Source organism: Phragmites australis, chromosome 6 (genome assembly GCF_958298935.1).
Source record: "Phragmites australis chromosome 6, lpPhrAust1.1, whole genome shotgun sequence".
In the NCBI taxonomy this organism is placed as follows: Eukaryota; Viridiplantae; Streptophyta; class Magnoliopsida; order Poales; family Poaceae; genus Phragmites; species Phragmites australis.
Window position 1 is genome coordinate 44,302,972 of NC_084926.1, and position 16,202 is coordinate 44,319,173.

Consider the following 16,202-nt stretch of genomic DNA (forward strand, 5'->3'; position numbering starts at 1 on the left):
GTCGGGTGGAGGGGAAAAAAGGGGGGCGCCTGGGCCTTTGGGGGAGGGGCTGGGCTAATCGGCTCAAGTCCAGATTGGCTCAGTCCACTCTCATGTTATATATTTTTTTAAGAAAAAGGAAATTTACTGCTGCTATCTTGCTTCAATTCCTTCCCTTTCTTTTCCGGCGAGAGCGATTCAACGCCGGAAACCGGAAACGATGACTTCCAACATTTCCCAAAATTTTAGGGCGTTACAGATCCAATCAAGAGGAGATTGTTTGTGAGTATGAATGTGACTTTCCGTGAATGGGAGCCATATTACAAGACCCCAGGTGATCTTACTCAATTTTGGGAGATGTTCTCTCCTGCCACTGAGAGTGGAGCCGAGGGGAGGAGAATGTAGAGGAGGTGATTGTTGGAATTATTCCAAGCCATGAACAGTGGGTAGAGGCTAATCAGATGGAGGAGGGAAGAGGCGATGAATAACCAGCTGATGATAGTGGTGCACCGGGTAGGGGCACATGGGAGAAAGTGATTGTTAGGACTATTCCCTGTCATGTGGAGTAGGAGGAGAAATTGCTCAAGGGGGAGAAAAACAATGGCAAGAACAAGGAGATGGAGAAGCGAAGGTGCACTAGAGGAGGAGGTTTGGTAAACAGGGGGAGAAAATAGCTGAGATAGTGAAGGGAGGTGTGGAGCACTCAAAACAACCTGATGTACTGTCACAACCCAATGTGCAAGTTGCTCCAGTCCCAAATCTCTCCCTGGAGCTCTCTTCATCTAGCTCTCTCCCCATGCATGAGACAAGTGATAGTAGTTCATCTTCTACCCTTGAACATGTAGATTTACCACTTTCATTACAACATGAATGTAGAACTTGTAGGCCTCCAGTTCGGTACATCTTTGAAAAACATGATATAGACAACTTCATGTCATAGTCTCATATCTCACCTACATACAAAGTGTTCATTGTATCTCTACAAACAGTGCCTATTCCGAGTGATTGGCGGGCTGCAAAACAGGATCCCAAGTGGAAAGAAGCAATGAAGGAGCTTCATGCACCATAGAAAAATTAGAATTGGGAACTTGTCCCACTTCCAGCAGGAAAACTAGCAGTTGGTTGCAAATGGGTGTTCACCGTGAAACAAACCCCTGAAGGTAAAGTAGAGAGATATAAGGCAAGATTGGTAACAAAAGGTTATAGTTAGACATATGGGATTGATTATGATGAGACCTTTGCACCAATGGCAAAAATGAGCACATTGAAGACACTAATATATTGTGTAGTTAATTTTGGGTGGCCTCTTCATCAACTGGATGTTAAAAATACCTTTCTCCATGGTGACTTATAGGAAGAAGTTTACATGGAGGTCCCACCGGGGTTCATGAATAAACAAACAGTTGGGAAGGTGTGTAAGCTCAAGAAATCTCTATATGGTTTGAAACAATCTTGCTCTCCTCAAAGCAAACCTTATCATTCGGTGAATACAAACTCAGAAACTAACTCAAAGCCTATGTAGACATCAGACATTTCGATGTGTCTTCAAATCCATCACCGGACCTTCCTGTTAGTTATCTTAAGCCAAACTACACCACTTCTTCTCTGCAAGAAATGCTCCGGAGCATTGATCTTCAAAGCACCAGTCCTTCCGGTGGGTTGTTCTTCATTTTTCAGCACTTGCAGTTGCCTCTGCAAGAAATGCTCTGGTGCTATACTCCGGTATGCACAAACCAAGCACCGAATCTTCCGATGAATTGATCTTCAGTCTTTGTACTTGCATACTTCTCTGCAGTAAATGCTCCGGTGCTATCCGGTGTAAATCACTGGACTATCCGATGAGGTCCTCAACCTTCTCCCATTTATCAGAAACGCTCTGGTGAGTTCAACACACAGAACAATTTACCTGGGATTATCCGATGCACCGAACTATCTGGTGAGGTCAATTTACCCGTGATTTCTCTAATTCAATGAAACTTTGTCCCAACTGCGATGGTTTCTTGATGTATTACATCCATGAGACCTACTAACATATATTCTTGACAAATATATTAGTCCCAATGACTATGTTATCATTAACCACAAAATTCACAATCATGACCTAATATGACCATTTTGTTACAGCCCCAGAATAATGTCATTTCATAATTTCTTGATTTAATTTTAGATTAAATCTTCCAGGAGTCATAATTTCTCTGTTCTGACTCCAATTTCGGTGAATCTTTCATCAAAATTCATCAAAATTAAAGATCTATCTTTCTATCATAGTCTGTTATCCATTAGGACTCATTTAATACTTCATTTGGTGTTATTTGATTCTTCTCTAGTATAAGGACATCATACTAGGAGGCCTGGGGGGCAACGGGGACCCAAGCGTCAGTCAGGTGCTCTACATAGGTGTTTTTGACCCAACCACACCGATGGTCAGTGGGGGAGTGCACTCTATATGAGACCTCGAGCACTTCTATATCTCATAGAAAAGTTTGGTAAGGAAAGGTGAATGAAATGTCTCGGTATGATTCGCTCCTCCGCTTGCAACGGGTGGAGGCTGAACATATCACGTGGGTCTAGTGTACAACCTCTGCATAGTATAAATCTATTCGAATAGCCGTGTCCACGGTCATAGACGTGCAAAGCATTGACCTCACTTGGTTAGACTCAGGGTGTGTGTGTGTGTGTCTTTGATGAGTGTGTGTGGACTAGATATCCGTGTGATGAGGTTGATGGCTTAGTTCTCTAGGAGCTGTGTAATACCAGAGGTACACCAGACATAATCACATGGACTGCGAAGTGAGGTGTAGCCCCTCCCAGGACCAAAACCCCTAGATATATCTTGTTATCTTGTTTACTCTGTTTTCAAAGTTAACAATAGAGAATACAACCGAATATCTGCATGAAACTGCTTTACGCTTAAAACTAAACCGTAAAGCCTTGTCCTTGAGATATCTCTTATGTATCTATCAACATCTTGAAGTGGTATAGGACTTTTTTAGTACCTTACATACTCATTCTTGCTATCATGCAGATGAGAAAGCAGATGTTGACTTTGCTAGAGACGAAGGCGTAGATTAGGAGTAGATTTAGCAGTCACGTTCTCACCCTAGCTGCATGTGGCTTTGGGTTGTTGTTCCGCTGTGTTTTTGTTGGATTGTTGGCCAAGGCTTGTAATACTATATGGTTTAAGACCTTTGTATTGTTGTAAACCTTAATACTTTTATATATGTTATATGATAGTGATGCCACAATTGTTGTACTATACGTATAGCTACTTGATCTAGGAACTGATACACGAGGCATAAGAGATCCCGAGAATTGGCTCTTACAGGAGTGGTATAGAGTCATGCTTGGCTATAGAACGTGACCTTAGGATAGACGTGTTCATTGTCTGCTTAATTTCTAAAAACTATGTTATGAAAACTTTTTCCGTACTTACCTTATGTCTTGTTGCTTTTGAAAACTCTGTTGTGCTACTTCCAAGCTGTCCCTTTTCCCGAGCAGATGGAAGATGAAGTCTGGACTATGGTGCATTGTCTGCAAGTGATAGGATTTCCCTGGTTGCTATGGAAAGCCTTGTGTCATCTAGGGTACACTCGGCTTCTAGAGTACACAAGGTACGAGTACGAAGAAATTAGCTCTCAGAAGTGTTAGGTGCTTCTTCATATCTTTGACAGCAAAAGGTACCCAATCTAGCAACTATGGAGTGTTGACATAACTAGAGTATGGTACTCTGGCACATACCAGCTGGTAGCATACGAGGCTCTTCAGTAATTGTGCGGGAGACGCGCCAGTGAGGTGGCACGCACTCGCATGAGGAACTTTCCACCTGCAGATGGCCAGCGTGCAGCTTGGTGTGACCGCATGAACACCATGAGCAGTCCAGGATAGGATGAGGATGACACCACCTTAGTCGTTACAACACAGTACATCCACTCCTTGGAGCACTTGCATGAGACATACTTCCAGCAGTGGATAGCCAGTTGCCAGAGGGCATAAGACTCAAAGACAGGGGAGAGAGATCTTTGTGTGATGCTAGTCCAGACAAAAGTTCAGGCAGCAGCTGCAGTGGACACCACTGTGAGGAACCACCGAGGATGGCAGAGAGAAGTAAGGGCACACTGCAAAGATCTTAATAGGCATAATGCACTAGATGGCTCCTATATCAGGTGAACTGCACGGAAGAGCACCTTCATGTTACCTATGAGACAGACCTATCACATCATTCTATCAAGTGTTCCACTTCTACCAGTGCATACCACAATAGCCATAGCGGAAGGCAGGATCAGCCCCTCACTAGTTCCAGCTGCCAGAGGAGGTCTAGTGCCCGCGAAGCTAATCTAGGACGGAGACATGGTGTTGTCAGCTAACGACCCAGAGGAGGAGGACCCTAGTGAGTGTGAGCTCGTTAGTGACCACGACAACAACAACAGACTCACCGACCCTACTTCTACTCTGACACTAGCAGGAACCCCCTCACCTATTGAGTCAGCTGCCAACAACACCACTGACGTATCCATAGCTGATGATTGAGGACAATGTATCATGATAAGTTAGTAGAAGGAGTAGGCCTTTCATAGCTTTTGTTATAAGTTACCTTGTAGTCTGATGCTCTGTGAGCATGCTTTTGTCGTGTATTAGATTCGAAAACTTTTGTATTAGTGACCTAGTGGAGATAGTCCTATGTTTATTTAATATATGTTTGTTTGTACTTGTGTGTAGTGCTGCTTCTTGTTGCCTCTTTGATTGTGTGTTTGGCAAGGATGCCCTTGCTTCTATCATGCTTGCCTCTATCTTGAAGCTTCGTACCTCAACTCTTGCTTTCTCTCTTATCCTCAGAGAACAGATGGAACTAGTCAGGCAATCGTCTCACATTCAGCAGTGACACCATAGGATCCTCACCAATGTGGCCCATGAGAGCGATTCCGGAGAGGAAGTTCCAAGAGGAGCAAGAGGAAGACGCCGATAGTGCTAAAGAGGCTGAGGCAGAGCCGCCGCCGACCGAGGTAGAGGAAGATACAGAGCCACCAACAACCAACTTGGCCATAAAGCATATGAATAAGAGGAGTATGTGGAGGATAATGAGGCTGGTAGTCAGAGGACTCAACTGCCCCACCACCAGCTAATGACTTAGTGGTAGTAATGGCCAATCAGACTCATCTGATGGCGGCCATAGCACAAGGAGTAATCAATAACCGAGGTTATGGTTTCGGACCCCAGAACAAGATGGCAGAGTTCATGGTGATATGCTATTAAAACTCCGTTAAAATCCAGTGGGAAAAATAAGAACAAAATGATATATCGTATGTTGATTATTACCTCATTATAAACTCATATGAGAAAACCTTGAAAGGGAAAACCCATAAGCGAGTTTAGAGAACAATAGGTATGATATGTGGATTAAATATGTCTTTCATACCTCCTTTAAAAATCTGGTAGGGAAAATAGGAGATATGACATATATTCTCGTGTAGATATTGCCTCATTAAAACTTTTTAAGAGAAACCTTATAAGTAAAACTCTTATAAGGAAAATGAGTACAATATGATGTGTGAACAGGTTAAAAATCAATAAGAGACTCTCATAATCCTTGTAAATCTCGAAGTCATCGCATACCAATACCATAAACTTATTATAATGTCAAAGTTGGTAAGGACTTTGTGAATAAATCTGCGAGGTTATCGCAAGATTTAGTTTGCAAGATATTTATCTCTCCATTTTGTTGTAACTCATGAGGATAAAATAATTTAGGGGCAATATGCTTAATGATATTGCTCTTTATGTAACATATTTGCATCTGAGCAACATAAGTAGCATTATCTTTGTAGGTAATAGTTGATGATTCAATGGAACCAATATCACATGACTTTTTATATGGTTGATCATTCTGCGAAGCTATACACATGTATGTGATGTTTTGGAATGATAGGTGGAAGTAGCCACTTGATTCTATTTTGATAACTCCTATGAGATGGATGTATCACCATAAAATCAGTCTATGATCTGCCGTTATGGGGATCAGTTATATAGCCAGTTTCTGGATATCTCATTATGGTTATATCTTGATTTTTCTGATAGAATTAATCTAGATCTTTGATGCCATAAAGATATATGTGGATATCATCTTCGGCTCCCGTTTAATGACATTGTTAGAGTTGTGCTATTTGAGCTAGCAAGTTATTTGCAAATGCAATGTCAGACATGTTGCGGTTTGCAAGATACATGACGCTTCGATGACACTAAGATATAGAGCTTTAGGTTCAATATCTTTTCATCGTCAACCCAAGGTATGAATGTATCTTGATTCATATTTAGGGATCAAATGACTATAAGTGTTTTGATGAATAGGATTGTCCAATATCATTTAGATATTGATAGACTGATGGATAAATATTTTTGAAGGAATATGTTCGAGTTGTAGACTTAAGTGAAATTTAGTTTTACCTAAATAATTCATCTCAATTTCTATTTAAAGATGATTACATACTTTGTCATGTGTTGTTATGAGATGATACAAAATCTAATTGGTATTTCATTATGAAATATACAGTCATCATGGTTGGAGTAACCATTTTGTAGAAGGAACTCATTTAGTCAGTTGTGCTGCAATCAACTTAACTGCTTGAAGTCATAGAGTGACTTAAGTTGTACACAATATATTGCGATTTGTATTTAGATTCAGAATACGAAGTCCATTAGAGACTTATATGTCTGAATCTATCTAATTCATTTAATGTACGAATAATATTGAATATGAGAATATAATTTCCACACATACCATAGGGTATGTAGCATCGTAATTGATGTCGAGTCTCTACGTGAACCCTTGTGCTACAAGCCTTGCTATTTCACCACCTTATGGAATGAAAATCTATTTTGCTTTCGTAGGGAAGACATTGTGTTGTTGACTGAAAGCAATTTTCTTTAATTACCACATTTGGTTTGACCAAATTTGAGTGCTGAAACACTCTGCCTAGGACTTTTGGTTTGGATCTAGTTGAAGGTGTATGGCAATTTTGAGGAGAAATATATGTCAATAATTTGTAGTCTTTGTATTGATTGATTTGATGGAATCAATATAGTTTGTAGAAATATTACCCTATTTAACTCCGTGTATTTTCAAAAACAATAGAGTTAGGGTGTTTCAATGACCCAATGCCTGAATTTGTGTACATATTTATATTGGGCATTTGGATGCTGAACATCCATAGGTGTTTGGATAGTGAATATCCATAAGGTGTCTATCAACTTGATGTTGATTTGTATTTACTGTCTTGGAGGATGTTCTTCCCTTGTTTCCTGGAATGCTTGCAAGAAGTTGTACCCCTTGTGACCATACTTCTCCCCCTCTTATGTTGGTTTGAGAGTTGAGTGATTTTGTTAGGTATCTCCACTCTTTCTGGCTCATTAATAGCGGGAATCAAATTTAATGACACCTTTATAACGAGTAAACATATTTGGCAGATTATTTGTAATATTTTGCACATACAAGATGTTCTGAATAAGAGTTCAGATCTCTGGTATGTGGATATGAGGACTGATATGAACGTGTGTGATATTCTCTTCTGATTCCTGATATTCTTTGTGGTATTAATCTCCTTCTAATACTGGGAATTGTCCTAAAAATGTTATGAGCACATGTGCAATGAATATGTCCTTTGTGAGAGACTCAATGTATTATATGATTTATGGATAATTATACCTCATATGGATCCCCAATACCCTTTGATGTATGTTGTAGGGTGGTGATATCGGTACGTGCAAAACATAACCGATTCGCAGATGGAAAATACTTGGCTGAGGCTAAATTTTCACGTACTAACTGCAACAGAGAGAGCTGTATGATTACAGTTATATGAATTTGGTTTAATGATGCGGTGTGTAAAGCCGCATGTCACTAACAAGATGTTGGCAAATTGTAATTCTATAGTTGTTCATACAGATGATTTGATTCTCTTGATGAGAGATTCAGTTGTAACATTATAAGTATAGACATAATATACTTAATGATGTAGTGCCCAAAACCAAACTATTCCATGTAAATAGATTTGATCCTGTGTCTAGGATTATTTTCTCTAATTTGAATAATTAGGGCAATGAGTTTGGCATAAGTGTGGTGTTATATGTATAAGGGACACATGTATGACTATTTTGGAGATGCATCAATCGGCATTATAGAGTAACTAGATGGTCCATAAAATTATTGAATAGAACCACATGTATGTTCTTGAATGTGTTCAAAAAATTGGGTGACGTATTATGAATTTTAAGGTAAGATAGTCTTAAAATTAAATTCCCTGTGACACATGTGGTGCACACAAACATGAAGATTTGGGGATTGAAGCTGTGACCAATAGAATTATTAATAATTTTCTCATTATCTCTAAGGTAGAATGATCAAAGCAATCATGCCAAGTCTTGATTTCATCAAGATAGAAAATTTATTTTGTACGCAATATGTGGTACGTGTTTGATGTATGTATAATAAAAATCCAAATGGTATATAGGGAAGCTTGTCATATCCATTATTTTGATTAACATGAGAAATTCCTCTTGTTGTCATCATGGGTTTTAATATGGAAATCATTCCGACGGATATCTCTATAACTTAATAAGGTACTTGTTGAATCGGGATACAATAGAGCATCATCGATTATGACTTGAGTACCCATAAGGAGAGTAATTATGGCACGATCGGAGCCAACAATTACTGCATCATGTTCGGCATTATCAAAACATTTTCTTATCTCTTAGTAAGAGTTTGGAAATATTTTGTTTCACTAAGTATAGAATTTGTGTTACAACTGTCTACTAGGCACATTTTCTCCTCCATCGGATTGACTCTCATAGAAATCTATATATAGAAATGAAGAATGTAGTATGAACTTTTTTATCAGATATATAGAATACATACAAACTTTATGTAGTATTATAGTACTGATACAATATTGTGACATACAATATATATAATGATGATAATATATTTATTACAACAGCTAATAGACGTAGATAAGCTAATATCTAAGGAGTTGAGAGACTAGTTAAAGTCTCCAAACATGTCATTCAAAGCATATTCAACAATCATGTTCTCTGTGCTCATGGGGTCTTCTAGCAGATGGAGAGTCTGGTTGTTACTTAGTTCTTGTGAAACTTGTTGTGAACAGCTATACTTCTTGTTATTGTCTAATTGAAGATTGAAGTGCACTTCACATCTTTGCCCTTGAGCAGGTCGGTTACATCACACGGATTGTAAATACAGATCAACTAAATGTCTCGGGGTGTGGTATTTCTTAGTGGAGTGCTTGTACCATCCACACTTGCAATAAACATTAGATTTATCAAGTTTGGGTTTAGAAATGCCTTTCCTCTACTCTGATGCACATGGCTTTTGCTTCATGTTGCGTCTGTGTTTACCTTTAAAGTTCGTTGGTTGACGTCTAAAAGAGTCATTGAACTTGTTGTTATTCTGGACATTAGCATGTATTTCAGTAAATGAGCAGCGCCTATTAGGCACTGATGATGATTCCTTAAAAGGAGTTTATTTTGGTTTTCGGTCTGAAGTAATACATGTATTAAGTCAGAATAAATTTGGTATTCTCTTGCACGGTATTGTTGCTTTATCAGCGGCAAGAATAGTAGATAAAGTTTTCTCTATCTTCTCTGGATCGGTAGGTTTGTTTTCACAAAAATGCAACTTGGAACATATTTTATGAACAATATGATTGTAATCTCTGACGGATTTAAAATCCTGGAGTCAGAGATCTATCCATTCATGACTTGCATCAGGCAAAATGACTGTCTTTGTTGTTCCTATCTTGTTTTGAGAGCTAGCCACAGAGTGCTCGGATTTTCTTCCATCAGATACTCAGATTTAAGATCCGGATAGATATGATGCCTTATTAAGTATAAAGCTTCATATTTAACTTGATCTGTTAACAGTGGGTCCCTCTTGGGGAGGTTGGAGTGCCACTACAATTCCACATGACGCAAGACTGACCTTGACGTCCATAACCCGTGTTGAGTAGTTGTGACCATTGAGAGCGAGTTCATCGAACTCTTTCCCGTCATCTTGACCTACATGGAATTAAACTATAGATTTGATTAATTTACTATAGGTAAATTAAAAATCATCATGGTAATGTTGCAATAATTACGCAAAAATTTGTAAAGTCAAGTTGAGACTTGAATTACATAGTGATCATGCCTGCCGGACGGCATGGTGGACGACTATAATACACCTAAAATCCTAAATACACCTAAAACTGCGGCGGTGCTTTTCGAGAACGTGCTGGCAGCGGTGCTGAAGAAGATGGTTTGCCTATCTCCCATCGAGTTGCATGGAACTCCTCGGCTTGAACGACGGTTTTGCCGGGAGCTGGTACAACGATCGCCCCCAGCACTGGCCGCCGGGTTCTCCTAATGGCGACGCGCAAAGCAACTCAACGGAGTCGTCGGACAGAGCGAAAAGTCTGTCGTCGATGGAGATGTAGACAGGGTCGTTGGGATACGCCTTGAACCGAGGGCTGAAGACGAGGGCCTCCATGTGGACGTCGAAGGCGGAGAGGAGGCGCCTAGGCACCAAGGGATGAGTGTCCATCCTGGTGGCCATGGGATGCATGCCCATGATCTTGGTGCCAAAGGCGGCCACGAAGTAGAAGGGCAACTCGCGCGGTGCCTCCAAGCAAAAGATGGCCGGTGGCGGGCGCTGCTCGTCGATGCAGGCGATCGCGCCTTCACCTGAGACATCGGTAGCTATCTGTCGATCAACGTCATAGGAATCAGAGTCCAACGACAAATCCACCTTGCGGATGCTGTATCCCCACGACCAGTCATCCAAAACAAGGTAAAGGCTTGGCCGCCGCCACGCTCATCGGACCGCCGCTTTAGCATCCTTGTTCTTCCCTCGTGGCCTACTTGACAGGTCTGATTTCTTCCGTCCTACTTTGCCTTGGAGCCCTCCGGCCTTGAAAAAAAAAAATCTTTGCATCAGTGACACAGGCCTCATCCTGGATGAATGTCACCTGTCCCGCATCGATCTTAAAGCAGCTCGCCTGATTCCCTTATCGATCACTGTTAAGTCTGACAAGCAATAAAGAGTTTATGCCTCAGTGCTGATGTAACTAGGGAGAAAAGAACTGAACTCAAGAAGAGGACTCGCAGCAAAGAATTTGGCTGAATGCGAGTGCAGGACAATCGGACAATGTGAAACAGCTAAGCAATATACATACCATCCGTCCGCAGGACAATCGGACAATGTGAAACAGCTAAGCAATATACATACCACCCGAATAGACGGATGGTAGACGTCTCAACAAGATACATAACATTCACAAGATTGATGGAGAGTACACAACCGCTCCAACCAAACTATTGATACAATTATTGAAAATGCCAGCAACGTCGAGCAGCAGTTAGCAGAAGATAAGCTAATGTATATTCACCATATGCTGTGCAACTTGATTGTGCTGTCTTTACTCTTTACACGCTAACCAGGGCTTGCTGCTCCAAACCGTTAAAAAAATCTGATTAACTTCTGACTAGGTTTCTAACAACAGTTTGCCAAATTCCTTCTCTGACATCTACATGGGGTGGGGGAGGGAGGGAGAGCCTGTAAGAGCTTTTACTCTTCGAGAACATGTCTAGGAATACACCAAAAGCACGCTGAGACATCTAAACATCAGTCAGAATTATGGATGACACAATCATGACATAGGCGAGGAAGAAGAACATGACAATCTGGATGAAGAACTTCGGGTTGTCCCTCAAAGTTGGGCCCGCCACTGATCTACTGCTTGAGAATACAAGAATAAACTTTCAGCCATGTACACTCAACGATGAGCGTGAACAGTGCAACAGATCTGTGGCATCATCATACCTGGCAATCCTTTGCGAGAGTCGATGGAAGGGTAGACTCTGAATGAAAACAACACCAGGTCCCGTGAGAGATGCTGTTAGCTGGTTGTCACCCTGCATAAGACGATGTTTCTCAGTGCAAGGAAAATAAGGAATTCTGAACATGAACGTTTCTCAGTGCAAGGAAAATAAGGAATTCTGAACATGAACAATTAATAAGGAAACATGAAGCATGGGAAGGAAGAGAAGGATCTACTCACCCCAAAGACTGCTCTTCTAAGTTGGTTAGGGCTCTTCAATTGGAAGTTGATGGTTGTTGACATAGCCACAACACAAGCAGCATCAACAGTAATAACCTCTCGGGGAGCAAGGATTTTCTGCATGACTAGCAAAATTAAAGAGCAAAATCTGCCCAGTTAATAGGAAGACACCATCCGCATGCTACCAAAGTTAACAATAACTTGCTAATATAAAACATAGGATATGAGATCACATGTCTTGTTTGTGCAAAACAAACTGAGGTCTGGCTGGTCTGCTACTTATAGAACATAGGTAATTACCAAATGATGCACACATATACTAAATTTGATGTCACAATAAGTATTTGCCTTGTTCACAACATCCAAATCTGTTGATGTCGAACGTAGTATTTGCCTTGTTCACAACATCCATATCTGTTGATGTCGAACGTGCCAACCTAATGTTGCATGTAACTTTTACTACAAACCATGTTATATTTTAACGTTATATCCTAAACCTTTTACAGCATCATAGCTCCTCTTTTAAAATTCCAAAATACCTAAAGTTCTTAAATCTATCCGATTTGCACTACTAAAGTGCAGAATAACATTGCATGTTCACAACTGATATCTATATCAGGATGTGAAACAAGGGTGAAACAAATTGTACCTGATCCGCCGCCAACAAGGAAAGCCATCCCCTGGCCCCTAAGCTTTTGTTTAAGGATCATCTGGATAAGAAATGTAGAGCTTTCATATTCCAGCATGCAAGTTAATCAGGAGCATAGATAAAAGAACCAAAAAAGTACAGATTCCATCATCATCTCCAAATATATATATATTTTTGCCCGGGGGGGGGGGGGTTGATCTCCAAATATATGCTATGAATAGCACTTGTATTGAATAATAGCCCCATGAGGGCAATATATAGAGTACATTGAGTGCAATACTAGGAATAGGGAAAGGACTCTAATATGAATAGGAAAAGGACTCCTTAACAATATAAACTATAACTCAACAGTTTAACCTACCTCTGCACCAATCTCAACGTTCCGTGGTCTCGGTTCAACAGTACTAGTGACTGACACATCATTAACTGAACACAGAAAAGCATCTGCCTGCAGTGATAATTCAGTATGTGAAGAAGTTTAATTCATTTTCAAGCAAATAAAGTGTTAAACAGAACTTACCTGGCAAAGAATTTCTCCACCAAAGTTTGCTAGATCTACCTGTAACAAACACGAGCAGCTACAGTAAGACTAGGGTGGCAATTTTGGTACTGACATTAATGCACGATTATAATACTGATGCCCCTAGAACTAAGCACATTCAGGATCTGCAACATGGTTGAGAGGTAACCTGTAAGAGGCAGCTAAATAGCTAATGACAAGGTATTAACATTTTGTCAATCAATGCAACCATACAGTTAAGGTGGCAAAGACTGGAAAATAATTTAGCGACAGAGATTGTTTAAGTGGATGGTCTAAATTGAACAAGAGAACTAACAAATCTGCATCTGACAGTTAAAAGTTCAAATTTTCAAAGCTGCAGAGAAATCATGGAAATTTCAACAACTAGCACATGCAATCTTGTACTCGTTAATGTAAGAAGACAGTAACGATGTATTCCACATTAGCAAACTATTGCTTTGCTCGGCAGGGAGCTAGATCATGGGTAACAGCTTAGAGCCACATTACAAGAGAGAAAAAGTGGTACTAAGATTTGAAACATATAATGACTTTACTACAAGAGAAAATACTAACCGGCAGTATCCTCCCAGGAAATGGCGCAGCAACTCCGACATATCCATCATCGGAACCAGGATTGAAGAAAACGGTGCTGCTTATGCTTTTCCCAAAAATCCACTGCCACACACCTCCATCATTTTCAGGCAAGTAATTATTGTCCATCTGCACGTTCCCAGACATGTAGCACATTGTACCTAAAGAAAACAGCAACGATGAGAAAATCGCATTCTAACAATCTCTAGAGCTACCACGCTACATTTTTCACAGCAGGAAATACACAATAGAGCACTCTCAATCTCAGTAAGTACCAACCACAAGGTTAATCCATTATGAGTTACAGGCTGTGGCCAGGTTATGGTCGAAAAGAAGAACTAAACAAAACTGCAATGAGATGACTCACAAATAGGCACTAGAGTAGTAGAGTTGCATGGTTTTGTTTGAAGAAATGCTGAAAACTTACAACTTCTGCCACATGATTACCAGTTTACCACCTTACTTACTAATTTAACGAACCTGAACGACACACACAACGAATACTTGTTCAGCAGGCAGGCTGTAGAGAAGAAATGATTCAATTCAGCTACCTGGTTTTGCAGTCAACTTCTCCTGAGACTTCAACATCACCTAAAAAACATTTTCCCCCGACAATTCGAAATGATACGATTCAATTCAACTGAAGAAAGGAACTAAGAGTAAGCGAACATATTTAAGCACCAGAAACTACCTGCAGGACCTGCACATCTCCGCCGGATATCTGAAACGCCGTCACAGATCCTTGCTGGCTCTGCAAACAACCCACGCAGTTCAAACAGGATCAGATCCGGACGATGAGAAGCAGAACCCAGGCGCGCCGGATCGGGTCTATCCAGACCCACGAGCTCGAATCCAACCCTAACATCTACGCGGAGACGAGACATCCGCGCGAAGAAAAAAGATCAGATCGTGCAGGGGAGGAGCACGAACCTGGTAGACGTAGGGCTGGAAAGGCGTGGAGAAGAAGGGCGCGGCCATTGGGGGGGAACCTTCTGGGAGCTTCTAGTAGCGGTCACTGGGCGCCGTCTCGGAGCGTCGTCGTCGGGTTCGGGAGAGTTGCCATTCGGCGGAGACGGCGAGATGTTCTTTTGGGTTCTCCGACTTCCGAGCTTAATTACGTGGAGAATTTTTTTTGGTTGTCCTCACGGGGTTATCTCGGCCGTTGGTTGTGCGATAGACGGCACGCTGATGCGTCCGGGATGCTTGCGTGGCCCGTCCGCACAGGCCTCCTGTGTACTTGGCGGCATGCTGTTGGTTTGAGTGGCTTGCCACGACGTGTCCATGGTGCGTAGTGTTGCATTGTCAGCTCGATTTTACTGATTACTTCTTCCTTTTTTCTGAATATTTATTTATTGTTCTGAATATTTATTTATCTCGATGTCCGTCTCAATAAGAAGAAGAAAATGAAAGTACAATACCCTTTTCATACCCCCATGGTATTTTTCTAAAGAGATTGACAAGGTCACTAAAGGCCCATCATTATAGATGGGTACGTCGCTTATTGCTAAATAAGGAGCAAATCTGGGATTTTGTAACATTCTAATTTTTATTTTTTTTAATTTATAAAATTTGCTAGAATTTATTTTGAGCTTAAACAATTTTAAAAGGTTAAATGCTATTTTATAAAAAGGAGATCTAATTTGATATAGTAAATATTTGTATATTTTGCATTCATATTGTTTTTAGGCATATAGGCTCTTCTCTATTTTATTGGCTTTGGGTTTGAATTTGAGTGCTTGGTTTAAATTCAAAAGCATTTAAAAATTGAAATCAAATAGAAATAAAGAAAAGATTAAAACCTTTTGGGCTTCCTTCTCTCTCTTGGCCTGCCTCCAGCCCATCCCGCACCAGCCTGCAATCCCCGCTCCCACCTCCCGCCTGGGCCACAACCCGTGGGCTCGGCCCAGCCAGCAGTCGCGCCAATGGCCAACCCCCGCCCGAAAGCACCCGGCCGTGTTTTCATTTTCTTTCGTGTCGCTGACACGTGGACCCCGCATGTTAGGTTTTCGTCTCCGAAGCGAACTTCACCGCTGCCGTGCTGTCCAAATCCGATTTCGCCGCCAATCTAGAGTCTCTGGCCTCCCCGCATCCCCCGAGTCGCCTATAAATGTGCATCACCCCTCCCCGATCTGTTTTCATCCAAAGAAGTCACCAAGTTCCAGCCAATTTCGCCAAGAGCTCACTGCCGCCGCCATTGCCGCCTCTCAGAGAATTCGATGATTCTGTTGCATCGTTGTTGTTGAGCCGCCGCCAAGTCACCGAGAAGCTTCACGTGAGTCCGGAGAAGCTTCCCAGTGCCTCTTCGTCGTCGTTCGTGCGTCGAAGAGCCCTCTTCGCTGAGCTCCGAGCATCACTG

The 16,202-nt window shown here is 41.2% G+C and overlaps 1 protein-coding gene across 2 annotated transcripts; it reads right to left on the reverse strand.

Moving 5' to 3' along the window:
* Positions 1 to 11,179: 11,179 nt before the first annotated feature.
* LOC133922768 (uncharacterized) lies at positions 11,180 to 15,243 on the reverse strand. Of its 2 annotated transcripts, none has more exons than XM_062368248.1 (11): positions 15,234 to 15,243; positions 14,777 to 14,920; positions 14,538 to 14,597; positions 14,398 to 14,437; positions 13,829 to 14,007; positions 13,256 to 13,294; positions 13,097 to 13,183; positions 12,736 to 12,796; positions 12,087 to 12,211; positions 11,849 to 11,940; positions 11,180 to 11,761 (listed from the first exon to the last, which is right to left on the reverse strand). In XM_062368248.1, exons 2-11 carry the CDS (start codon positions 14,822 to 14,824, stop codon positions 11,644 to 11,646), a joined length of 849 nt encoding a protein of 282 aa, XP_062224232.1. In that variant the 5' UTR covers positions 14,825 to 14,920; positions 15,234 to 15,243; the 3' UTR covers positions 11,180 to 11,643. The 2 variants fall into 2 exon arrangements, with proteins under 2 accessions (XP_062224232.1, XP_062224231.1); XM_062368247.1 differs by having other exon boundaries at positions 11,180 to 11,764.
* Positions 15,244 to 16,202: the final 959 nt, after the last annotated feature.